Source organism: Oreochromis aureus, linkage group 12, assembly GCF_013358895.1.
Source record: "Oreochromis aureus strain Israel breed Guangdong linkage group 12, ZZ_aureus, whole genome shotgun sequence".
Taxonomy (NCBI): Eukaryota; Metazoa; Chordata; class Actinopteri; order Cichliformes; family Cichlidae; genus Oreochromis; species Oreochromis aureus.
The window spans coordinates 31,548,433-31,574,540 of record NC_052953.1 but is presented as its reverse complement, the minus strand read 5'-3'; the positions used below and the strand labels follow the sequence as shown (position 1 = coordinate 31,574,540).

The following is a 26,108-nucleotide window of genomic DNA, read 5'->3' as shown; positions in this document are numbered from 1 at the left end:
ACTCCATGGTTTTTAGGCATAGTGGAATTGTTTTCCTGGGTCTTTTCAGGTTTGTCCCCAGTCTACATTTTTTTTGCTTTCACCTCCGACTCACAGTATGACTTTTAGAGTAATTTCTTCTTCCACAGCACACCTGATCTTCTTCTTTGGGAAACTTCTGTTTTTACAACTGGCAGTTGGCAACCCATTTAAAATTAGTAACAGGTTACTTCTCTAAAAAGTTCAGTTACTTCAAGTTACCCTTTCAGTAACTAGTTACTAGGGAAAGTAACTTTGCTTTTACTCAGAATGTTAATGTTGTTCTGCCCCCAGCAAGTTACTCACGCCCGGCCGTTTAGAGTGCATCGAAAGTCCCCAACCCGCCTGGACCTCGGACGGTGCCTACTTTTTACATCCGTGAGTCGTTGCTTTTGATTGTACTCAGAACTTGGAAATTCACTGAGGAAGATGAGGTAACTCAGACTGTGAAATGAGCTGGACTGGTTTTTTGACTGGTTTTAGGAAAAATCATCGGTTTTCAGCGTGATATTTTGATGGTATATATGTATCAATCTATTTTTTGTTGCAAGACTCAGATAATTATTTTTTTATATTTTAAATGAGAATAACTCTGTTTTCCTGGGTCTTTTCAGATGTGTTATGAATAAATTTTCTTTTTCAGAAACAGTTCATAACTTCCCTTCAACTCATCCATGTACCTAACAGGTAAACCTGTTTTCCATTTTCAGCTCTGATGATTCAGTTGTATTTTTCATCCATGTTTCCACATATACAAACCGAAAGGACCAGCAGCTTTACAGCTGTGGCTCCAAAAACATCAGCTGATACTGAAAAATATTAAATAAATCGGATCAAGCATAAACCCGCTGGTCCGTTTCTGGCGAGGCAATAAAACAAACAAGAGAGAAAAGCCGATCAGCTGATCTGGTTTATTGAAGTACTAGATCAGGTGGTCTTTTTCACTGTAGATAATCTTCCACCTCAGCACAAACGCTGTAATATTTTCTCTGAATACGAGACGATTCTTTTTTACTGGATGGTTGGCAACTCTAATAATTAACCGTATGAACAAAATAAAGTTCAACATCAGTAACACACCCACCCAGTTGTATAGAAACTCCGTCATGCTAGCTAGCATGATACGAAAATGTCAGATGACAAATTCATTAACTACAACTACCTGACACTTTCGGACCGCGGCCGCTTGGTCTCTCCTCTTGCCTCCCTTTTCCTTCATCCACCTGCTGACTTGCTAATGTTAAATCTGTGGAATTACACATAAATCACATAGTAGCTCGTTAAATCTTTTTATGTTTCATGTCCCGGGAAAAAAACCCCAAACCATTAGACAATATATCAGATTTTAAACTTTGCTGTGTAAATTGTAACCTCAGACCAGTCAGCGTGGCACCAACAACTATGCTATGGTTAACGATGTCTAATGTATTAGCTGATTGGCACACTGAATATTTGCATTAACAGGAGTTTGAACAGGTGTACCTAATAACGTGGTTCATCAGTGTATATTCCTCAACCTGTAGGAAAAGATGGACTTGGGCACACATGAGAAACTCAGCATAGAGGTGTTGTTTCTCTGATCCTGTCTGATTATAGTGTGAGGAAACTTTGCAACATGATCTCAAAACACGCCTGACACCACAAGGCAAGCCTGCTCGTTTTACTCCACTGTTTCACGACCAAATCGTTCTAATCGTTAAATCCCACACGTCAAGAAGAAACATGCCCATCTTGACAGTGATCAAGATCATCCAACCACTGACTCCTTGTCATTGGTTGGATGATGAAGAGCATATAACAGAGCAGATGAGCAGATCAACCACTGGTTCTTACATCACTTCTCAAAGCCTTTCTAATTTCTTCAGTAAGCTGGCTGAAGTAGTGGAAAGACTCGGAACAACATGAGTAGACAAATGCAGACCACCAGCCTGATTTGTTCTGCTATGCATCTGCCACACTGTTTGCTGTGAGACTGTGATATGGTCAGACTTACCGATCAATGCAAACATGTCCGTGCAAGTTGATAATTTTCACGTATCCAGGGGCTTTATGAATCATCTTCATGAGCATGCATACATGGGGAAAAGGAGTAATGACTGAACCCAGTGCCAAAACTAGAGTTTATGGTGAATTCTGAGTATACGCGAAGCTTGGCTCACCTCAAACAAGATATTTAGTGTGTCTGTTGACAACAAACTTACAACTAATTCACACTGGCTCTTTTAAAGCAAAAAGTACAAATGGTACAATGTGAAAGTTTGCTTTGGTTTCTATGTGAACACACAGTGCCAAAGAGCATCCTGGTTAGAGCTCATATGCAAATCGTGTACTCTAAGGGAGGACTGATATTAAATAAATGGAGCAGATACAATAGAGCCTTCGCAATGTGAGTGCTCAGGCTGTTACAACTTGGAAGAAAAGGTCTTTTTGTGCAGGCTAACACTACATGCGTCTTGTGCAGGTGACCTGGGGTAATGACAGCATGAGCTGCTGCATTGTGCTTTCAACAACATCAATGATACTTACAGCTATAAGTATGGAAGGTCATCCACAATAACTAAACAAATGTCCTCAGCAAACCTCAGCAAGAAAACATGTTTAGATAAAACACCTGAATAATGTCCTCATAAAAACTTAAAGATTGATTTCAGTTTAGTAAATTCAACAAAATGAAGTGCTGAAGTAAATCCACAATACTTTGATGCAAGAAGTAGTGAATTCAAATGGAGGCTTGTTTTATAGATGTTGTTTTAAATAGATTCTCGTTGCAGGACTTTGACATTGACATTGTGGCTGTGGTCAATGACACAGTGGGAACCATGATGACCTGTGGCTTTGATGACCGTCACTGTGAAGTTGGTCTCATTGTAGGTAAGTCTGATGTAGCAGTGACTATAAATGGATTATGAGGGTCAGTGAGACTTCTGCCACACAACAGTGATGTAACACCCATTAAACTGCATCTTAAGGGATAAACTGCTCCATCTGTTTTCTTCTTGGGTAAAAATATCGATGTTCATGATCAATAAAAAAAGAAAGAAATCTTTTAATGCTGAAGGCCATAACATGTGGCACCTCATTGTTGCACTCAAAAAAGAAATTTCCATGGCCCTGCTGAAGTTTCTTATTCATCTCCATTCAGTTATTCAACTTTTCCTTTAATGGATTTCATTCAGATGCAGTTTCTGCTGCAAAGTATGATATTATTGTTATAGTATTATATTTGTAACTTGTAACTTGTATAAAATATATACAGAGTGGAATAGGTAGGTGGAGGAGAGGAGTGAGCACAGACGCTTTCACACTCATCTTGTAAATGTAATCTTAAATGTAGCCCATTAACCCCAGCCCACCTCTCAGTCAGCTGTTGTATTACTGACAGAGTTATTGTGGTGAAATCTCTTTTCTCAAGGAACGGGGACCAACGCTTGCTACATGGAGCAGATGAGGAACATTGGTGTTCTGGATGGTGACGAGGGGCGGATGTGTGTAAATACTGAGTGGGGTGCTTTTGGGGATGACGGGGCCCTGGAGGACCTACGCACTGACATTGACCGGGAACTGGACGCAGGCTCATTCAACCCTGGCAAGCAGCTGTGAGTGTGTTTGTTCTCACCTGACTTGGTATTAGATAAAACATTCCACGCTGGTGACTTCACAGGCAGGCGGGTTTGAATTAGAAGTGACTCTCTCTGATTTCCATTCATGTGGGCATATTGAAATTCTTTGTCTGACTGCTTCACCTTTGTTGTTGTTGTTGCTGATATTATGTAAATGACCTTTTTCATATACTAATTCAGAGTTCTGTCAAAAAAGTCAGTATGTCCTGGAACATTTGAGGTTTTGCAGACATGTGGGCACTTGTTCACTGTTTTGGACATGTGACAATCATGTAGGATCAAGTGAATAAGGCCTCAGTCACACAGGCCTAGAGATTGGTCCATGACCATCTGGCAACCACCGGTGGTGAGGGGAAAATGAATATTCAGCTCTGCTAATACTGGCCAGCTGCTCTCAGAGTAACAGTGAAAATGCAAACTGGAAATGGAGCCCTTCAGCACTGCAGCCGGCAAGTTTCAAAAGGCAAAACTAACTATTTCTGGTTTATGTTTCTTTAAGTTTTACTGCTCTTTGGCTAGTTGTTGGAGTATTTGTACACAAACATGAAAAACTAAAGGTGACCTGCTTGGAGGTTTTTGGTGCAGCACCTTCTTTGCAACTGATTTCACCCAGCGACAGCCATCAACCTGCAGAAACCATTGGCAACCAGTCAGAAAAGCACATTTTTCCCTAGCAACCACTGGCTGTATCACATCCAGTATAGTGGACAGCTCTTGATATCACATGAGAAACCTCAATAACAGGTCTGGGCCCAGACAGGGTTTAATGGGGTGAGGTGATGGATTTAAGTTTACGTGACCTTAATTTCCAGTCACAATAAAGCTTACAGTGCATCACAGAGAGATTAAACAGTTCACATACTTCAACGAATGACTTTAATGCCTAATTGGTGGATCATTATTACCATGTAATTCTAAAACATAAATCAAACTTTTGCCAATCTTTGTAGTTCTGACTGTCTCACACTTGTCAAAAATTGTTATTTGTTTATGTCTAAAAACATAAAAATAATACTCTGCTGGAAAGGCAGTTTGCCTCAGCATTTCATTTGGGAACAGCTTTGTTATGTGTGCTGCTTACGACTAAGCAGCTCTGAGCTCTCCTTCTATCAGACACCTTGTAGCAGGGTTAATGTGTGCAGTGAGACTTTCAGCTGTTGAAATGAAGTGATCCCTGTTGCACCAACACTTGGCTGCATCGCCTGGCCTGTTTTTGTACCCCTACGCTGCATTGCGATAACTCAAGTAGGCTGTAAGTACTGGTTTATCTGTTCCGTCTCTGAAACATTGTAATCTGAAGAGCGATACACACAGAGATATTGCTGCAGTAATTCCCAAACTCTTAACTGCTACCTGCATTCACTGTCTAGCTTTGGTGGACACGGTCATTATATGTGTGTGAATGCACACATGTGACACATTATGATACAGAGTGTAGAGCTCGGAAAGAATCTTCAGGGAGGGTAACCTTGTTGTTTCATGTGCTCCTCTGAGCTTCCATTTGCAAGAATTCTTCTGTTAGTATACAAAGCTCTCAGTGTTACATCTCTGACTTGCTCATTGTCTAGAACCCAGACAAACCTCTCAGGTCATCAGGTTCAGATCTTTTGCTGTTCCCAGAATCAGATCTCAGTCTGCTGAGGTTGCTTTCAGAGTGCTGCTCTTTGGAACAGGCTTCCTTATTGACTTGAGATCAATAACATCTGTGCTTAGATTCAAAATCACACTCAAAACCTTTTTGTTCACACAGGCTCAAAGTTAATGTGTTTTTGTTTTGTTTTGTTTTGCTGTTTTCACTGCCGTAAGTCATTTTAAACCTACACAGGTTTTTATGTTTTTATTTTCTGTGTTGAGCACACTGAGCTTATGTGTAATGAGATGTGCTGTGTAGATGAAATTGTCATTGCCATTGCTCAAGATGTTTTTATATAGTGAACTGCTCCTTGAATAACGTAAACAGAGAAAGAGAGCAGGAAGGTATGAACATATTTGTCAGCTAACTTAAACTATTCCATTAACAGGTAATTCATAATAGTAATCGAAACGGCTGTACCAAATTAAGGCATCCTAATATAGTTAAGCATACTATGCTTCTTTTACCATTCTATGCTTCTTTCTTTAACCATTTCTAGGTGCTAGATACAGTTTCTTAGACATTTCTAGATTGGAATTTATTTCATTAGTTTAAATAACAGTGGAGGAGGAGGAGGAGGAGGAGGAGGACACCTGCTTAAGTGGGGATCTTTGCTCATTTGGAGGCACTCTGGTGTTTTTGCCTTTGCAGATTCAGTCATTACTGCTGATAATGACATCTTTTACAGATGTCATTATCTGTAAAAGATTTTAGCCGGAGCCAGTTTCTGGAGCTTGCACTTGTTTGCATTGTCTTGTCAGCACATAAATAATCAGTTGACACAGATAAAAAGCAGAGGTACAGCATGTAGGTTAAAAAAAGGTATTATTCAATTTCGGTTTGATTGAGCGAATGTTTATCTACCAAAGAGGTTCTGTATTGTTAATACATAGAAAGCACTGTATAAAACACATTTGATTTTGACCTCTCCTTCAAGGCTAGTCAATGAATCCTATGCTCAGTTATATAGTGCTATATAGTGCTTTTTAAAACTGTGCTTCTTATTGCCTTTGTTTGCATTGAAAACCTATAGACATGTAGGTGATGATACATGAGCATACTAAACATCACATTTTTTATTAGGACTTGTGATGTATATTACAGTAACAGCTTAATAACCATTTAAATACAAAACAATTTGAATGCATGCTCCTAAATATAGTTTTATTTTTGGAAAATAAAATAAACTTGTGTTAAACTTGATGTTTATTACATTTTAAATGAATTTTCTAAGCATGAAATGAATGGTACACATGTATTATGTCTCCATAAAAAAAAAAAAAAAAAAAAAGACTCAAAATTATGTCAGGTATATTGAAATAGTTTCAGTAGGGCAAATAACAAAAGTCTGAGCTTTTGCACTTGTTTTTACTGCACTATAAACTTCTTAAAGTAAATTTAAAAAGAACAAAGAAAACAAAACGAATGTATACAAAATAAAACTCTATTCCCTTAAAACTAACTGAGCTACCTTTCCGGAGGTTTGTGCTCTTAGTGCTTCATTTTATTATAACATTGTTACTGTATGTCAAAAAGTTGAAAAAACATACAACCAAGAGGTGTTCTAAATTTGTGCCTTTTTTTCAAATCAAAGAATGAGAATAGTTCTTGATAATATGTTTTGATGCTGCCTGCCTGCAAAATAACCTCCCAATAAACATCCCCCTGTTGCGCTTGAATAAGATAATCAGAAGATAAAACTGTCACACAGTTAAGTGTCTTATTCGTGGAACAAAATGAATGAGTCATTTATACAGACCATAGCTAAAATAGGATCTTAAAAAAAAATTAAAGCTATTTCACTTACTGCTGTCTCTCATTCTCTCGCTCAACCTCATACAAGGAAAAAGAAAAAAAGACAAGTTTGCTTCAAGATTTGCTTTTAAAATGTCAAAAATGTGTCTTCTCTCAGCAAAGAATTCAGGATAGGTGAAATGTTATTTTTGTTAGAAAAGGAGAGAAGAGGTGCAATGCGCCAATTTTTGGGTTTTCTTTTCTTTGCATTTTAACAGATGCTGATGAAACATCAGATAAACAGCCTGTGATGGAGCTCGGTAGACGAGCCTGTTCATCAACATAATAAACAGTTGTAGGTTTACCGAAGTGTTAATTATCAGTTTTGATTGATTGTTTATTTCCCAAAAGAAGTAAAAAAAAAAAAAAAGAAGAAGAAGAAAGAAAACAACTGGAAATGTCACACAGATGGCATTTTTGCACCTCGCTTGCATGTTATTGTCAGATTTTGATTTCTGCTAGAAGAGTGTGACGGCTTGTTTAGAAGTTTCTGATTTCTGAAACATTGTTGGCTTCATGAAGAGGCTTCCAGAGTTCACATTTCAATAGTTGAGGGTCTGTCCAGCTTTCTGTGGTCTCCTTCTGTATTTGTTTCTGCATGTGTAGATGTACATAAATAGACCTCATCATATTTTATTTATAAATATATGTATATGATGTTGTTTTGCTCCTCATTTTTTTCATGTTGCATGCAGGTTTGAGAAGATGATCAGTGGGATGTACATGGGGGAACTGGTACGTCTCATTTTGGTAAAGATGGCCAGATCACAGCTGCTGTTCCAGGGCAAGACTACGTCAGAGCTCCTCACCACCGGACACTTCAGCACCAGCCACATCTATGCAATCGAGAATGACAAGTTAGTTTTTCTGTGTGTGTGTGTGTGTGTGTGTGTGTGTGTGTGTGTGCGTGCGCGCGCGCACCGTGACACTGCACTCTGAGATATCTCTCAGCTGACGGATTAAATGCAAACCTGTTGAACATTATGTTAGTAGTAACGAGCTATGCCAGGAACATCTGACACTCTGCACACCTGAGTTAGTCTGTTAAATGTTCAATGTTAAATGTTAAAAGTTCATGACAGCACAAAGAAAAAGGCTGAACAATTATAGCTTCATTGGACGGCTCTTTGGTCTAAAAATAACATGGCAACTAGGGCTGCACGATTAATCGTTAGAAAATCGCGATCTTGATTCATACTTATGTGCGATCTCATTTCCAAATGACAACGATTTAAAAAAAAAAAAAAAAAAAAAAAGACGACAACGACTGTACCGCATTTTGATCCGGGACGTAATCTGCATGAAAACAAGCGCTCCCTCTTCCTGCTCAACAAATGACAAGGGCGGAGCCTTATACCACGTGATACAGAAGCTGTGCCGTGATGCTCAAATTGGCAGGGAAAAAACAACGGAGAACACGTCAGGGATGACGAGAAAGTGACAGGAGAAAATTCGTCCTGGTCAACCACCCAAACATCAATAACAGGAACCTTATACAGCGCTTTCCTATACACGTCGAACTCCTGCAGGCACAAAGAAATTACGGAGGCTATTACTTATCACCTGACCAAAGATATATCAACACTGTGCAAAACGAGGGATTTAGGAAAATGATCAACACCCTAGACAAACGCTACACAGTGCCGTCCGGCAACTATTTTTCTGTTGTTGCACTACCTGCTCTATACACGCAGTGTCCAGCAACGGTGGAGACGGAATTTCAAGCAGTACAACATTTTGCGGCAACCACAAAATGTGAGGCATTTATTGTTTTTATGTTTATTTATTATTTTATGTTCAGTTTCAACTGTTACGAAGTTGATGTGCAGTTAATAAGTGCAATAAATATTTATACTGGAAAAGAAAATCGTGAGAGAATCGTGATCTCAATTCTAAGCAAAAAAATCGTGATTCTCATTTTATGCAAAATCGTGCAGCCCTAATGGCAACACTGCTGACTGCTTTTTAAAGTTGCATAGGTTGGGTGGGGTGACTGTAGTCAGGAGGTAGAGCAGGTCATGTACTAATTGACACTCCGATGCATCAGAGTGTGAATGTATGCATTATATAAGCAGATAAGAATCAGTCCATTCACCATTCGGATGAAGCTCATTCATGCAACAGGAGCCCAATCACAGCAAGAAATCTCTAACAGAATGGCGGAAGTGTTGCATAAATGAGTGCCGATTGTCACGATTATGTATTTATTCTAGTGACCAATAATGTTTTTAATGTACACTGCTTGCACATCTGTGAACAGAAAGTAGTCCTTCTTATTCACCCAAACTTTCAACAAAATTAAATCAACAGGGCATTACTTTACATACATTTTAATGCATGATCACTCATATTCATTTAATTGCAGGAAGCCAAAATTGAGATTCTAATTTGCTTCAAGTTATTGTGGCTGAAAGTTGTTTCAGACATCACTGAATACTGGGGTGAACTGCATAGTAGTCTTGTGTAAACGTCCTCACATGGCTCTATTTGCATATAATTTCCATCGCTTCTGTTTTGTTAGATTTTTTATTTTTATGTTTATTTTTGGGTGGATTGAGTCAAAATATTAGTTATTTATAACTAAATATGTGAACAAGTGATGTTTAACATCAAATACATGTTTAGTGGGTCTTTCAAAGTTTCTTGAACAGAAATCTTCCCCAACAGCAAAGTAGAAGTACAGCATACAGGGAAGAGAAAACCATCTCACAGAACACACAGTCCATTTCCTGAAAGTTTATTATTCTTTTATTGCTTTCTGGTAAATAATCTATTAATAGGTCTTCATTAGTAAGTTTAATTCTGATTTTGAATGTTCACAAGCAGTGGGCAGGGATTAGTAATTGCTAGTAATTAAAAATGTGCTGTGAAGCTCGAGGATAAAGAAGGAAGAGGCGTACAACCCAAAGAACACCTTCCCCACACTGAAACATGATGGTGGTAGTGTGATGGTTGTGATCATTTAGTTTGTCTGGAACTGAAAATCTCATCAAGGTGGAAGGAATCATCAAAAAGGATATGTGCAGATTTTTGGAAAAACAGCAAACAAACCTGTAGCAGTGAGCACCAAAGCTGAGATCCTCCCTTTGTCTCCCAACACCACAACGACCCCAAAACACACATCTCTCCTGGTGGAGAACTACCTCCAGACGAACAAAGTGACTCTTACGGACTGGCCTACATAGAGCCCTGACCTGAATCAAAATTGAAAATCTGTGGGATGAACTGAAGACTCAGATCCATGCCAGGAAAACATAAAATGTGGAGGAGCTTAAAAGATTTGCAAAGGAAATATGTAGTTGTTGAAAACTACAGCAAATGAGCATGGAGGCTAATAATTCTGATACTGTTAGTTTTTGGTTTTTGTGAAATCATTATGTTTCTGTATGCAAAGTAAAATAATGTGAGCATCTATAATAATCTAGGATGTTTGGAACAGCTGCTAGTTTGCCCTGTTAGTTTTTATGGGGAGGCTAATAATTCTGTCCTCAAGCTCTTCTTCTATTCTTCACATTAATTTCTTGACTTTCCTTCCTGCAGAGATGAGGAAGGTATTGCTAGTGCTGAGAAGATACTTCGTAGCCTGGGGTTGGACCCGTCGGTTGAGGACTGCATAGCAACTCGGAGGGTGTGTCAGATTGTATCCACTCGGGCTGCACACCTGTGCGCTTCCTCTCTAGCATCGGTGCTGCGACAGATCCGGGATAACAAAGCTGCCGAGAAGTTGCGTGTCACTATTGGAGTGGATGGCTCTGTTTACAAGAATCATCCAGAGTAAGTGGATCACTTCTGTTATGGTGGTTCTCGCCAACAGATTCATGACTTTGATCTGTGTCATTGGCACGTTTTGCTGTAGCTGTGGCTGTGGCTATGTTTGTCACTTCACATCATGTTTTTACTATTCATTCTGTGTGCCTGCATGTCCCTGAGACAAAGAATATAAGAGCATAAAGACAAGTCTGAGGGAGGTGATCTCAGTGAACAGCTGTAATCTCCACATGTTTGCTCTGTGTGATTAGAAATAAGTCAGACAAACAGCTTAAAGACTGAATGCTGGAAGGATGTATACATGATAAAGGAGCATCATCATGTTCACTTATAACATAACAGAGAAAAATCCATCTATAAGAACTGTTGTTTAGAAATTGTGCTCTTAAAGTGAGTCCTTATCTTTCTGTCCCTTTTTTTTTAAAAGGGACAGAAAATTGCTGCAAGCTGAATTGCCTACAACTTCCCATTTCCAGGTTTCCTAGCTGGCTTGATTATGCACCGCTTTTAGTGTAACTGAAAATGATAATCCATAAAATATACACCTTGCCATTGTGTGGGTTTTTTGTTTGTTTTGGGGGGGGTTGTGACAGGAAGAGTGCATTCAAGAGAGAAAACTGCAACCAGACAAAGCAACCACCAGTTTTGGTGTTGTTCAAAAAATGAGCAATCCTAAATAATGCATTGTTTTTACAGTCTATGAAGAAAAGTGCTAGAAAGAAGCTAATGGGCACAGTTGATTCTATTTGTGCGACACATCTCATTTTAAATTTAAAAGTTTGCGGTGATCAAATATATCTAGTGGAAATGTCACCAAGATCTTCTCCAGATTCATCAGTTAAAGTGGACAGTATGTATGAAAAAATGATTCATTACAGTTTTGGTGTCTGTGTGCGTTCCTTGGCAGAGATCATAAGCATGACTTTACCATATACTCAGGTATAAGAAGTGGCTACACAATGTTAAGTTGTTTGGGTCCACGTGTACAAGTCAAAAAGGAATAACAGAAGACAGAAACCATGGGGACTTAACCAAATGTGTGTCTTTTCCAGGTTTTCCAGGAGGCTCAACAAAATGGTTCGTCGACTTGTACCCGACTGCGATGTGCGTTTTTTGCAGTCGCAGGATGGTAGTGGGAAGGGTGCAGCTATGGTGACTGCGGTGGCCTTCCGACTTGCCAACCAAAAGGCTGAGCGGCAGCGCATCCTCGACACCCTGCGCTTGAGTCGCGAACAGCTGCTGGAAGTAAAGAGGCGATTCAGCGAGGAGATGACCCGAGGTCTGTCAAAGCAAACCCACCAGCAGGCCAGCATCAAGATGCTTCCCACTTACGTCCGATCCACTCCCGACGGATCAGGTAGGTTTAACCCCACCTCCCCCAAGCTCTGGCTTGTTTTTGAGACAAGGTTTCTTTTTTTTTTTTAATATAATGAGTTAATGTCTTTTATACCTGAACAGAACATGGCGATTTCTTGGCTTTGGACCTTGGAGGCTCCAGCTTTCGAGTGCTTCTGGTGCGAGTGCGAAGTGGAACAAAACGCAGTGTTGATATGCAACAGAAGATCTACAGTATCCCGCAGGAAATCATGCAAGGCACAGGAGAAGAGGTAGTGCTTCAACTGAAGCTGACTGACAGAAAGCTACTTGTGATTAAGAGCTAAATTAAGGCCAAATGTTAGCTAGAACTTGCCATGTCAAAGCACAGTACTGTGGATGTTTGCAAAAGTGATGCGTTGTATTTTGTTACCTCACAATATTCCTTTTAATTTTGTTTTTTGTTTTGTTTTTCTCTAGCTGTTCAACCATATTGTGGACTGCATGGCTGACTTTTTGGAATACATGGGCATGAAAGGAGCATCTTTACCTTTGGGTTTTACGTTCTCCTTCCCTTGTGATCAAACCAAACTTGATGAGGTAATTTTTTGTGTTCATGTAAATGAGCTAGAATTTATATGAGGTCATCTTGGTGCCTTTCATCAAAAACTTTGATACTTTTTATTCCAGCAAAAACCCACCATTGGTCTACGTCAGTATGAGTTTAGACTGAATAAAAAACTAAGTAAACTTCATGATTCAGTAGTTGTAACTTGATGTAATCATTTTCTGAATGACTTGTATCAATCTCCCACCTCACTGTGGAGGAATTTTGCCCACCCCTCTTTACAGCATTGCTTCAGTTCATTGAGCTTCGCAGATAGTTGTTTCATTCAGTTCTCATGAGGTCCCACCGTAGCATCTGGGCTTTGACTGGGCCATTGCAACACCTTGATTACTTTCTTTTACAGGCATTCTGTTGTAGATTTGCTGGTTTTCTTAAAACCAGCGTTTTGTTGCATGACCCAGTTTTTGTCAAGCTTAGCTGTCAGACAGATGACCTTACATTTAATTCAGTCTTTTTCTAATTATTCTGTCTTGAAATTTATGAAAATTTAGGCTTGATGAGACTGAGATGTTGCCCTTTTTGTAGATAGCACACCCAAATATCCCAGATCAGCAAAATGCCCAAACTTCTGCTTTTATAGAGGTGCTCACACTTGCTGATGATCAGTTCTTTAAGTGCATTTGATTAACAGCACCTGGCTGCTACTTGCACTGTACTCTGGTTTAGCTTAGTTTGTTTAGTTTTTGTTAAATAAGTAATGATGGGATGCAGGATGTCATGTTTTGTGGTTGCTCTGAGGTTGTATTTATCCAATTGCCAGACCTGCTACGGAGCAGATTATTTCATTCATATTTTCTTATACTTAAAACTTTCTTCTTCTCGCTGTATGTGAGCACAGGAGTGTTTCGGGTAGAGAAACTGGTCTAAACTATTCTTTAGAAAACTATTGTTTTCTAAACTTGCTGGGACACTCTGATGGGAAGTACACAAGCTACCTTGGATATAGCAATCATAGCCTTTTGCATAGTCAGTCAAAAAAACAACAAATACTAACAATCAAATGTTCCCAGCAGCTTGAAGTTTGAACAATCAGCGAACTATAGGGAGTGTTGTTTGGATGATGATGAAAATAAGAAGCCCTGCAGAATAAATTTGAACTCTGAATCATCGCCCCAAACAATATACCTGGAATAGGGTGTCATGCAGACAGAGTTACATAAAGAAATATATTTTGGTAATCTGCGAATGTGATTGTATAAGTGGTCTCGGTTTTTGAACTTGAAAACAAGGAGCAACAATTGATGACAACAACCTGCCACATGTGTTAAGCCATGATTGAGCAAAGGGCTCACACTTTTGTTTCTTTACCTGCTAAGTTAAAGAGCTTGTTTTCCGTCTGTGAGTCGGAAACCGTTTTAGATACTTAGACACACAATGAAGATACATTCATGCAAGTTTGACAGAATAAAAACGGATATTTATTGACTGTGTTTAACCTTTTTTGCTCTGGCATGGAGTTTATATGCGTGTCATTAGTTTGTAAACATAATAGCTCAAAAAGTTTTGTATAAATTCTGATAAAACTCTGTAGCTCTGTAGAGTGCAGTCATGTTAACAATCCATCTAAATTTGTCTTACATCCACCGAGGTCTTCAAAGTCAACTTAATGATTTATTGGTTGAAAACTGACAAAAAGTCTTAACCTTCAAGGTCAGTAGATTTGATCTGAACTTAAAAACTATTTAAAACTGTGTTTCTTACAGCCATTGTTTTTATTGACAGCATATATTATCCATTATAATATCTATAATCCGTTATGTACTTACGTACGTTATGTAAATCCTGAAAGTAAAATGTAAAATAAAAAATAAAAAAGAACAAAGTGACTGTACAGAAAATACAAAAATGTTCCCTTAAAGGTGAATACTGCCCGGAGAGTGAGCTGCCTCAGTGGAGGTTTGTCGTCTGAGTGCTTCTTGTTTTTGTTTGTGTTTTGTTTTTCTAATTGAGAGCTGAGTTGTTTTTCTTTCTTTCTGTGTGTGCTTCAATTTTCAGCTCTAATGACACCCTAACTACAAAAAAATCTTTCTTTTTTTTGCATGCAAAGAGCAATATGAACCAAAGTCAAATGTTTGTGTGCACAAACTTGGCTAAATACAAAGGATTCTGATTCTGACTCTGTAATTTGTCTAGGGCATACTCCTGAAGTGGACGAAGGGGTTTAAAGCCAGCGGCTGTGAGGGGAAAGATGTTGTCGCGTTGCTTAAAGAAGCTGTCCGCAGCAGAGGGGTCAGTACATCAATCACAGTCTTAAATACAATTTTAAAGTCACCTCACTTTTTTTCATATATCTGCCAATGCACACGATCAGTTGCCTCAAGGTGCTTTATATGTATATGTAAAGACCCGACAATAATACAGAATTGTGGCCTTGAAGATTGATCTTTGATTAATGTAATAAAAAGAGCCAAAGTGGCTCACTTATAGACTGTACCATGCATGTTATACAGTCACATGCACGACCCAGGAGAGCAGCACTCTAAGAGATCCACCTACGCTTGTCAGTGAATGTCTAAATTTATTTTCTCGCCAATGCTTTTAGTCACGTCTTTCATTTCTGATTAAATAACAAGTACTTCAGTTGTATTGCATGAGATGTAAAAAATAGATTAAAACGGTCTTGTGTGATTTTTTTTTTAATAGATTCTTTTGAATTTGTGTTTGAGTTATTTTCTGAAATGGCTGAGTATACACACACACACACATATTTTTTACATATACATATATATGTGTGTGTGTGTGTGTGTGTGTGTAGCAAGTAATGTAAGCAGTATAAAAGTATAGAATCTTATGGCAATTATATAATCTGACAATTTACCAAACTATGATTTACATCTTCTGTTTTCCCGTGCTCACAGTGTTAGATGATGCACTAAAGCAATATGAGGATTCTCAGACCCCCAACCATTAGAACTGCAGATGAGTGAAGAGTGTAGATAAGCGAATAATGTCTTTCCAGTGCTATGGATAATGTTAATATTTATGTTTAAGCTCAGTTCCAGTTCATAGATATAAATAAGTTTGTTTACTTTGCTTACAGGAATTTGATTTGAACTTTGTGGCAGTAGTTAATGACACAGTGGGAACCATGATGACTTGCGGCTACGAGGACCCCAAATGTGAGGTGGGACTCATCGTCGGTAAGTTTGGCCACCTCCCTCCTTCTTTGAAGTGTTTTTTAAGCATCAAAGTTTATTTAGTGTTTGCAAACATTGTCCGGTATATTTCTATTTATTCATCATCTTTGTAGTCAAGCTGTTCTATGAAAGTCCTTGTATTTTGTCTGATTAATTTCAGGCACAGGGACCAATGCCTGCTACATGGAGGAAATGCATAACGTTGAACTGGTGGAGGGCGATAATGGCCGCATGTGTGTCAATGTCGAGTGGGGAGCGTTTGGTGAAAATGGGGAACTAGAGGAGTTTTGCACAGAGTTCGATCGCCTCGTTGATGCCTGCTCTAACTACCCTGGGAAACAGAGGTACTGGATTGGTAATAAATTAAATATCCACAGCGTTGTCTGTAACAAAGATCTGAAAGGTGCCAAGATTAACAACAAAGAGCATCGCATGTAGTTACCATTATGAACACATAAGGGAAAATTAAGACAAGGACAGACTGAGAGAAAAACACACTGGCTCAAGAAACACAGAAGAGTCAGGGAATCTATCATGAAATAATAATGCTGCCAATTAAAAGACACATGGCGAGTGCACTACACTGCAATTCACCACTTTGACAGTTGTTTGAATAGATAACCTCATAGTGTCACACATCAAGAGCTCTCTGCGGCAGTAAAGCAATTCCAGCGGTCAGTTTTGACATTTCCCACAATGACAAAGTTTCGGTGTTGAAAACTGGAATCAGAGTTTTTTTTATAAATTACTGACATTATTCTTTTAGCTAGAAATATCAGGCTCTAGAAGTGCTCAGTATAAACTAAACCTTTTAGCTATTAATGGTCACAAGTCAGATAATCTTACCATTGTCAAATACTCAATCCAAATTCAGTAAACAAAAACTATGAAGGAATAATCGGAAACATTTGTTACACAAGGAGGAACAAGTTTGTCTCATTCAGCATTTTTAGACTACAGACAAGCACGCTGAGAATAAATTTAACCCTGTTGTGCTTTAAATTCAATTTGCACTATTTTTTTCTTAAAATTTCACGTTTCTTTCTCTCTCTAATGTGACACAGATATGAGTTTCTCTGCATCGACGTCAGTATTTTATTTTTCTTTAATGCCTAAGATGAGGTTTATGGTTATGTGTTATGCTAACCATTGCTTATGGTTGATGTTGGTTTGTGATTATTATCTTGCTGAACAAATTATCCAAGAGATGAATCTTTAATTCTCACAAAGCTTATTTTCTGTATAGTCCAAATGTATAACAAACTGGCAGTGGCTTTTTGTCTAGTAAGCCAGAGTGATGCTCACTTTTCAGGTTGGCCTACAAAAAAACATTGCCCCTGCAGCACTCTGTACTTCATAACAAACAGGCCTACATTATTCACCTTCACAGTACACATCATTTTACATCCAACAAGTCAAAACGAAGAGTTAATTTAATTAACAAATGTATATTCTTTAAACAACTATGTTGGTCACTGTTATTATATTTGTAGGCTTAGACCTCAGCGCCCTGTACTATGAGCTTTAGCATATCCAGGTTACCTTTCTGTTATCTGAATTCACTTATCGTAGCATCAGCGATCAGGATAAGCGATTGCATAAAGCAGGTTATCAACTCGCTAAGAAAACCCAGGGGGTTACCCTGTGTGTTCACGTTAAAGTGGTGGTGCTGACAGCATCTTACCAATCCAAAAGGGGCATTTCACCGATCATATAACTCTTTTTTTTCCCCCACTGAATGATCCCTATGAGTGTCACCTACTCCAATCATAAAATGTTAAATATTTCTATGTGATCAAATATATCTAAGAACATTAAAAGAACTGAAAAATGCAGTTTGATGCAGAAGAAAGACTTTACTGAAAAAAGTAGCCTGTCGTGCTCTCCCTGCAGATGTGAGGGGTCCGTGGATTATAAGTCTAAATGCTGAGAGTTAAGTTTGATCACATTTGTCACTTGGCTCTTTGCACACAGTCGATCACTCAGTACCTTTGGCTGAATGATAGAGACTCAGCATAGCTGCCAGCTATTTTATTCACCCAAAGAGCTGTTTATACAGCTGTCTGGATAAGATAAGTGTTTTATCTTTTTTTTAAAGCACAGTTCTTGTATGATTGTTTATCAAACTACTGGATGGACTACAAGAAAACAGCAGAATTGTGTCTGCAGGAGAGTTTTTAAAGCAACATCTGTTACAGAGACACTCTTAAACTAAAACGATGCAGAGAGTGACTTCCACTTGGGGTTCAGGTTTCATGTTTTTCTTATAAATAGAATTAGATTAAGGAAAAATAAATTCATCAGCTTCATCAGATCAAATATTAAAAACACATCAAACAGAAAAAGAGCTAAAGTAACCGGGGGTCAGCATCTCTGTAAATACAGCCTGTTAGCAACATGTTTTTAACAGTTTCTAATTACCAAAACAAAAACACCAGACTCCGTCAAAAACAAACAAACAATAACAAAAAACAGTATCAATGCACTGAATACACAGAGCATACAAAACAACACAAAACTGCAAAAGTATTTTTGTTTTCTATGTTGTGCATGTGCTACAAATGCAAACACATCAGCATGCAACTATTTAAGCAATATAACATTATATATTGCTTAATTAATATAGATATAAGATGATAGGTGGAAATTTTACCAGAGTAACTAGTATAGCTTAATCACACATACACACTTACATGTATCTTAAAATGGAAAAAATAAAGAAACCTAAAAGAAACCTCCCAAAAGTTGGCTAAGAGTAAAAGAAATATAAATGTGAATGCTTACTCAGCTGCATCACTAGATCACTTGAAATATGCGAAGTCAGCAGTGTGTCTGCAGCCTCTAGTTAGAGATGCAGTTGTGCGCCTTAAAAGGGCAGACGTACTCGGAGTTATTCAACTTCCCTGTGCTGGCTGTGCTGTTTCCTATACCAGTAATGATATGTATAATGGTTTCCCTTTGCTTTTCAGTTTCAGTACTATCTGTGAAAATGAGTTTGTGCGATTATGATCACTTCACTGCAGTTCTTTGGAGATCTGAGCAGTCATGGTGTTGATTGATTGTTTCTTTATTTCAACAATAAAGCAAAAGCTGCACTTTAGTTTAGCTTGTAGTGGATTTAGAATACAGGCCAGGTTCAAAAAGCCCAGAGCAAGTGAGTCTGAATATGTTTGAAAACGTGAGATTGCAGTTTCTAATTTTTAATCAAAATACCGGTTTGGCTTGGAGTTGAGTCTTGACTGTATTTGAGTGTCCCAGAAAAAGCCCAGGCCTCTATGGAGACTTGTCGATCCAATCTGATTGACTTTGAGAGCATCTGCCTGTGAGAATGAGATAAAGGGTTCAAAGCTGTCCCACAACCATCCAAGTTCAGCCTTTTTTCCTGAAATCTATATATTGTGTATTCAAGTCCACAGGAGCTCAGGCCGGCCACCACATCACATTTTTCTCTTGTTTATTCTCTGTTTATTTGAACACATCCAGACAAAGCATTTATTTTGTTGGCTTAAAGCACTTTGTGCTCTTTGTTCTGAGAAAATACAAAATACCAAGCCACCGAAGAGGGCGGTCACACCTTTGACTGGGAGATGAAATGAAATGAAAGACACATTGTTGTTTTAAAGACAAGCCAGGCAAGATCATTGGTTTCTTCTGAGAAAACATTACGCTGTAGCTGTAAGACAGCAGAGCTCGTAGGTTTTAGTTTTTTCGTAGAATCACAAAAGCACCTATACAGGAATACTGTACATTGATTATTTCAAAAGAAAAAGTGCTTTATTAAGTTATTTTTTTCTTCTTCTAAAGAAGCCTTTTGGAATAGCTGTTAAAAAGCAGTCTCAGAGTCATGTCAGGGAGTTCATGCAGTGTGTATCCTGTACATGCCGAGCATATAACATTAGACAGAATTCATTTCAGTCCCTGTTACACATTCTGGTAACTATTCCATTAAAATCTGCTTTAGTAATGACATTTGTTTTTGTTAATGGAACAAATAACTTATCTGACTTCTCTTAATTAGCGTTTCTGTCTCCTCTTTCTCAAAATAAATTGCTGCTTGCTCACTAAATTGCTTTTTAGTAACATTTGGGACTGAAATTGTAAATGGTAACAATGTAAATACTGTGGCTACTGTGTTTTCCGTGTGCATGGATCTGGAAAGTTTGAAGTTTGTGTGTTCTCTTGAAGGTATGAAAAGATGATCAGTGGGATGTACCTGGGGGAGATCGTGCGGAACGTGTTATTGGATTTTACCGCTAAGGGCCTGCTGTTCAGGGGCAAAGTGTCAGAACGGCTCAAGACGCGGGGCATCTTTGAGACAAAGTTCTTGTCGCAGATTGAAAGGTGAGTATTACAAACTGCTCTAGTCTCAACATGTCTGTCGAGCTCACGCCATCTTGGTCACATGATTGGCATTTGTTATACTAAAGCCTGATGTGTATAATGATTGTGTATGGAATAATGAGCAGCATGTCAACACTTTTTGTATCACTGACTCATTTTTGTTCTTTGAACCAACACAGACTATTTAGATATGATAGCATAATGTCACAGTGTCAGAATATGTTGCCATCCTTCATTCTGTCCAGTTATCCTTTTATATTTTTATATATATTTAAGTATGTTAGTAAAAATATAATACAAAGTTAACAGAGTTAACCATTTTTCTTTTCAATGATAGTTAGCAGTCCCAAACAGGAAGCTCGACTTTACACCACAGTCTGTTCTGCTGCGATGCTTCTCCAATACATGTGCTGCTCGGACTATTGTAAAGCCACTTGTTATCCCAGGGTGTTAAATGCTGCCATTGTGTAAGATCCTGCTGGTGTCATAGAGATGCACTGCCAGTGTCCTGGTCAAGCCCAGTGCAGAGGGTAAGACAGAAAAGAAACAGAGCAAGAAAAAAACAGTTAAGCCCCAATTTGGGGGGTTTAAGGTGAGGCAGTGGGTTCAAAGTTTGTCAGGTGGAAAACTGCAGTTTGTTTTCTGTTGGGGAGCTTTGTGTTTTCACAAAAAATTCTAGCTTGGGTTTAAATATTCCTGATTATGGCAGCTGTGGCTCAGGATCAGGAGGGATCAGGCTTAGGACGGAGAGCCTGAATGTTGGGGGTTCAATCCCTAGTTGTTCCAGAGCCTGGAGTTGCTCCCAATGCATTCATCAGAGTTTGAATGTTCTACTTGAAAGAAAGAAAAAGTGAATGAAACATGTTGGACAAAGCTGAGTGCTCAAGTAGCACTCAAAGAACTCTACTTGAGTAGTAGAGCAGAAAAGTGCTGCCTAAGAACCAGTCCATCTACCATGTGCATCATTAACATTGCATGCTAAGAAGTTCAGCTCATCCAGTGTGAACAAATAATACCAAGGTGTCCTTTACACGTCTACTTGTGATAAGGAGGACGTGACAGACCAATGACAAGCAGACCTTTGACAGTATTTGAAACTCTGGGAATGAGAGTAGGCTTTGCAACCTGTGTGATGATGGCAGGATTTCTAAATGTTCTGTATGCTAGTGGCATCAGTTAAGGGCCTGAGGGCTCTGTCTCATCGAAAGCTTAGCTTAGCACTCTGATTGAATCATCCTGGATTTACCTCCCCTGCTACAGTGCACATGAAAGAGCCAAGATGTGTTATTACAGATTAATCTAAAGAAACATCGATCGGGCTGGGTTATTTTAAAGAGATTGATAGAAGCAGATCACTGCAAAAGTGCAAAGAAATGGGTGAGATCAGATATGTTTCAGAGAAAGGCTGTTGTTTTGTGTTCATAAATTGTGCCCTTTAATTTTAGCACATTTGATGTGGAATTACAATATTTTAAATGGGTAAAAATGACATTTATTCTAATGATTCTACACAAAGTCATTTAGAATGAGAACATTAAAATATGTTTATGCTTCTCAATTAAAGTTCACAAACTGAAATAATTATGAAGTGATTAAGTTCCTTTTCTGAGGCTGCACGTCACAACTGACTGAGAAGGAAGAAGGTCTTTGGTCAGAAAGGGCTCCATCTGTCACTTTCCCATACTGCAGATGTCCTCTGCAGAGGAGCGAGAGCTTGCAGAAAAGACAACCATCTCAGCTGCTCGTCATCAATAAAGCTTTTTATGAAGCTAGATAGAAAGCACCCTGTGGCAAATCTCATTTAGAGGAAAGGATATGGAAATAGAAAAATGGATGAGACAAAAATATAGTGCTCCTCTATAGGTCACAATGCTGCAGGTCCATGTTTGCTGCATCCACAAACAGGTGGAGTCTGAAATCACTCTATTTCCAACCATGAATCTCACTGAGTCTTTATAGACTTTAAATTTGCACGGTGTAAGACTTTGGCTACTTTAAAGTTCACCGTTTCTTTCTGATTATAAATGCTCTGTATGAATGTGTGTCTAATAAATGGGCTCTCTTAACGTGTGCATAACACTTTCTTCTCTCCGACCCCGCAGCGACCGCCTCGCCATGCGTCAGGTTCGCTCCATCCTGCAGCACCTGGGCCTCACCGGCTCCACGTGCGACGACAGCGTGCTGGTGAAAGAGGTGTGCAGCGTGGTCGCCCGCCGTGCCGCTCAGCTCTCTGGTGCCGGTTTAGCCGCTGTTGTCGACAAGATACGGCAGAATCGCAACTTGAATCAACTCTCCATCACCGTGGGAGTGGATGGCACGCTTTATAAAACGCATCCTCAGTAAGAAGCAGTTATCTCCTAAAACAGCATTTTGTTCACAGTTCATAAGAATCAGACAAGCCTGCACAATCAAGCCCTGAGTAGTTGGGATACAGAGCTGCACTGCACACTTTCATATTCCAGAATTTATTTATTTTTTTTATTATAATTTCTGTGACCCTGTTCAAGTGTGCCGTAAGCTCCCTGCTCTGGAGCTGGCCTTCATTCATCAGCTGAAAAAGGTCAATAATAATGAATGAACCACTTGCATTACCAGCACGAAAGTCAAGTTTATGTAGGTGTTTGCCCAAATCTTTTAATAAGGCTCATTTTTCACCCCCAAATTTTTCTGTCTGCAATGCTATTTAGACACTTAGAGCTTTTTATTGTCATTGTGCAGTTTCTTGCACAGTAATATTGGGTAAATAATTGGGCATTTATCCATGTAAAAAGCTTTAGTTTTTGTATATGTTAAGTATGTGTTTGGGGATATCCATTTTTGAATTCACTCAAACTAAAAGGTATTACCTTTTGAAAAATCCATTTGAATAACTCAGCAGCAGTGTCTTGTGAGCAGCTTTTTTCCTTCCACTCTCTGCCAAACAAAAGAAGCGTGAGGCCAGCTAACATTAGCTCATTTACATCCTGTCACACTGTCTCTGTCACTCTCACCACAAGCACATGAACGCTTTCTCCTGCACAGTCATACGTTCTGCTGCAGTTCAGTGAAAGAAGGAAACTATGTGAATTGTAGATTTTTTAATAAACTATTCATGATTTGTACAAAGAGCTGCAGAGTTTTAGGCTACGTTCACACTGCAGGTGTTAATGCTCAATTCTGATTTTTTTGTCTGCTTGTTCACACTACAAATAAAATGCGACAGCAAACGCGCTCTAGTGTGAACACTCAAAGTGGCCCGCATGCGCAAAAGAAGATGTCACACACAACGCGCTCTGTTTATACCCAGACCAAACAGTATTGTTTGACTGATGGCTCTTAATATAAAGACTTCGGACTTTACGTTTCCCAATTTTTCCTTTAAGTTATTTTGTTATTTACATAATAATGTAAATAACCTAATAATGATCCGTATCGCTGTTTTAGAGAGGAGCGGTGCTTCAAAGGATAGCTGCAGATTTCTGTCAGAATCTGCAGATTATACAGTACAAATAAAATGTTCACGTTTCTCCAACGTTGTCTTCCCAACAGTTTCACTGACATCTACAGTGGATGGCCAGGAAGCGTTCGCGATGTCTTCTCCGGCGCTGATAATTGGCGTCTGTCTTGTGTCAGTGACGTAAAAGACGGATTTAATGCGACATGACTATTCAAACAGCTGTCGCTTTCTAAAACATCGGATACGTATCGGATTCAGTACCACATACGAAAGTGACCCAGATCGGATTTGAAAATATCGGATTTGTGCCGTTCACACTGTCATACCATGATCGGATACGGGTCGCATAGGGTCAAAAAAATCGGATTTGATGCGCGTTCGCCTGCAGTGTGAACGTAGCCTTAGAAATGTATCTTTTTAGTCCTTTGAGGACTTGAAAGAAAAGACCATCTGGGTGTATTAAATTTAAGACATCATAGGCATCAGCTGCAAAAATACTCTTATTTGCATAGTAGAGGAAGAGAGTTTCTTGTAGCTTTTTGACACTGAGTCTCTTTTATTTTTTCTTTCTCTCTCTCCTTTGCTTATTAAGTTTCTCTGCCATCATGCAAGAAACACTGCGGGATTTGGCGCCACAGTGTGAGGTGACGTTCCTGAAGTCAGAGGATGGAAGTGGAAAGGGAGCAGCACTGATCACCGCAGTGGCCTGCAGGGTCAAAAATGAAGGACAGCAGTAAATCCCAAAGGCTGCTGTGATGTCATGAATAGTTATATATACATATTTCTTAATGGTTTTTTTCCACCCCTGGTGTAAAGGTGTGTAAGAATGTGTTTTAAGATTTGTGTTTGTAATCTTTGTAGCTGACATTGAGAGGAGGGAGTCTTTAAATGAAGTTCAGACAGCGTGTTACAAGAATTGCACCTCCTGTGAAATGTGACTGTTACAAGCTGATGGGCTTGTTTTGTATACACTCCATCTTTGTCTTTAATATTGAATATCCCAGGCTGCCTTCCAGCTCGCTGTGTATAAGTTTGTACACTGATTGAAAAAAAAAAACTGTTTGAAAACCTTGTTTATGCAGCACAAAGTGCCTCCCTCACAAAAAATTTCCATGGCATTTATTTGGAAAATTGCTGAACACGTGGGAGATTAAACTGTAACTCCTGTGTTACGAAACCAAAAATGAAATGCCGGTTGTTGTACTGAAATTACCAATATTTAAACACAACGTTTATATAAATGAACTGTTCTGTTCTGCTGGACATGCTGAAAACCAAATATTATTCATTCTGTATTTTTATTCATCCTGTGTTTGTATTTGTAGTGCTAGCGCAGGGCTAATGATTACCATTAGGTTATTCTGATGCTGTAGGAAAAGGACCAACATTAAATATTATCACTGCATCCATCCCCAGGGACTCTTACCAAACAGTAGAGGTCAGAAAATGAATGAGAAAAGACGAAAAGTTGAAATCCGGCACTGGTGGAAACATTTGTTTTATTTATTTTTCCTTTTTTATTTGTATTAACTTTATTTGCATGTTTAAATATTTCATTTTTCTACCAAAAAGGTTAAAAAGTCATGTTTCTGGAAATGTCTGTCAAGCCGAAACTCGGCAAAAGTCTTTAAAAGAATTGTTTTTTCTTTTTTAAAAGAATCAGAATTCCCAACATTCAGCAGCAACATCACTAAAATCAAGCTTTAGTGAATTTTTAGAACCACAGCACTTTGCTTTTTCATTCATAATCTGTCTGCTAAGAGCTGCATCAGACTGTCTGGCAGATCATAATTTATCCTGCGGTTTTGCTTCCATTAAAGACCGTCACAATAAAATTGACGTACTGGTCTGTATTCGCTCGCTCTTTCTTTTATTCATATAGGCACTAAAATAGATCCATTTGGGAGTAACTTTCAAGCAAACAGATACTGTAGTCGCAGTGAGGGTACAGGTGAATCACAGCATGAGTCATGCAGGCTTCATAGTTTTAAGCTTAGAGACGCGTGCGCATGTAACGTGCCTGTGGATGAGTTCAGGAAACAATCAGTACACATTTGCACATTTACACTCTGTTGTTTCTTCCTCCATTGTCCTTTATTCCATTATTCTTGTTACACAGCCTCCATGTTGCACCGTCCTTTTCAAACTCAAAGGTCAACAATAGGATATACATGTACACAGTTTAGTGTGCCTGAAAGAGGAGATCACAAGCTACATGAATAAAATTTCCCTCTAACCTTGTTGCCCTTTAAAGAATGTGTCCATCACCAAATACATTTGTTTATATCCAGGGAGCTGTGAGCAGGCTTCATCTGATAAACTCAGAGGTGAGTATGCACCTTCAGCCGACAGCAGATGTGCATTTGCATAATATGCAGTCTAATTAGTGTTACTGCATTCAGTTTCACCTAACACCTTA

The 26,108-nt window shown here is 38.8% G+C and overlaps 1 protein-coding gene across 2 annotated transcripts in view; it reads left to right on the top strand.

The window, feature by feature from the left end:
• The window catches only part of hk2 (hexokinase 2), a 45,502-nt gene extending 19,960 nt beyond the window's left edge, over positions 1 to 25,542 (top strand). The window contains exons 7-19 of one of the 2 annotated variants that reach the window (XM_031742775.2): positions 2,790 to 2,889; positions 3,431 to 3,614; positions 7,761 to 7,922; positions 10,606 to 10,839; positions 11,886 to 12,190; positions 12,292 to 12,440; positions 12,628 to 12,747; positions 14,909 to 15,004; positions 15,816 to 15,915; positions 16,073 to 16,256; positions 20,098 to 20,253; positions 22,356 to 22,592; positions 24,282 to 25,542. In XM_031742775.2, coding sequence (XP_031598635.1) covers positions 2,790 to 2,889; positions 3,431 to 3,614; positions 7,761 to 7,922; positions 10,606 to 10,839; positions 11,886 to 12,190; positions 12,292 to 12,440; positions 12,628 to 12,747; positions 14,909 to 15,004; positions 15,816 to 15,915; positions 16,073 to 16,256; positions 20,098 to 20,253; positions 22,356 to 22,592; positions 24,282 to 24,426 — 2,172 coding nt within the window. In that variant the 3' untranslated portion in view covers positions 24,427 to 25,542. The remainder of the gene's footprint in view (positions 1 to 2,789; positions 2,890 to 3,430; positions 3,615 to 7,760; positions 7,923 to 10,605; positions 10,840 to 11,885; positions 12,191 to 12,291; positions 12,441 to 12,627; positions 12,748 to 14,908; positions 15,005 to 15,815; positions 15,916 to 16,072; positions 16,257 to 20,097; positions 20,254 to 22,355; positions 22,593 to 24,281) is intronic. The other variant, XM_031742776.2, reaches the window with a different exon arrangement.
• Positions 25,543 to 26,108: the final 566 nt, after the last annotated feature.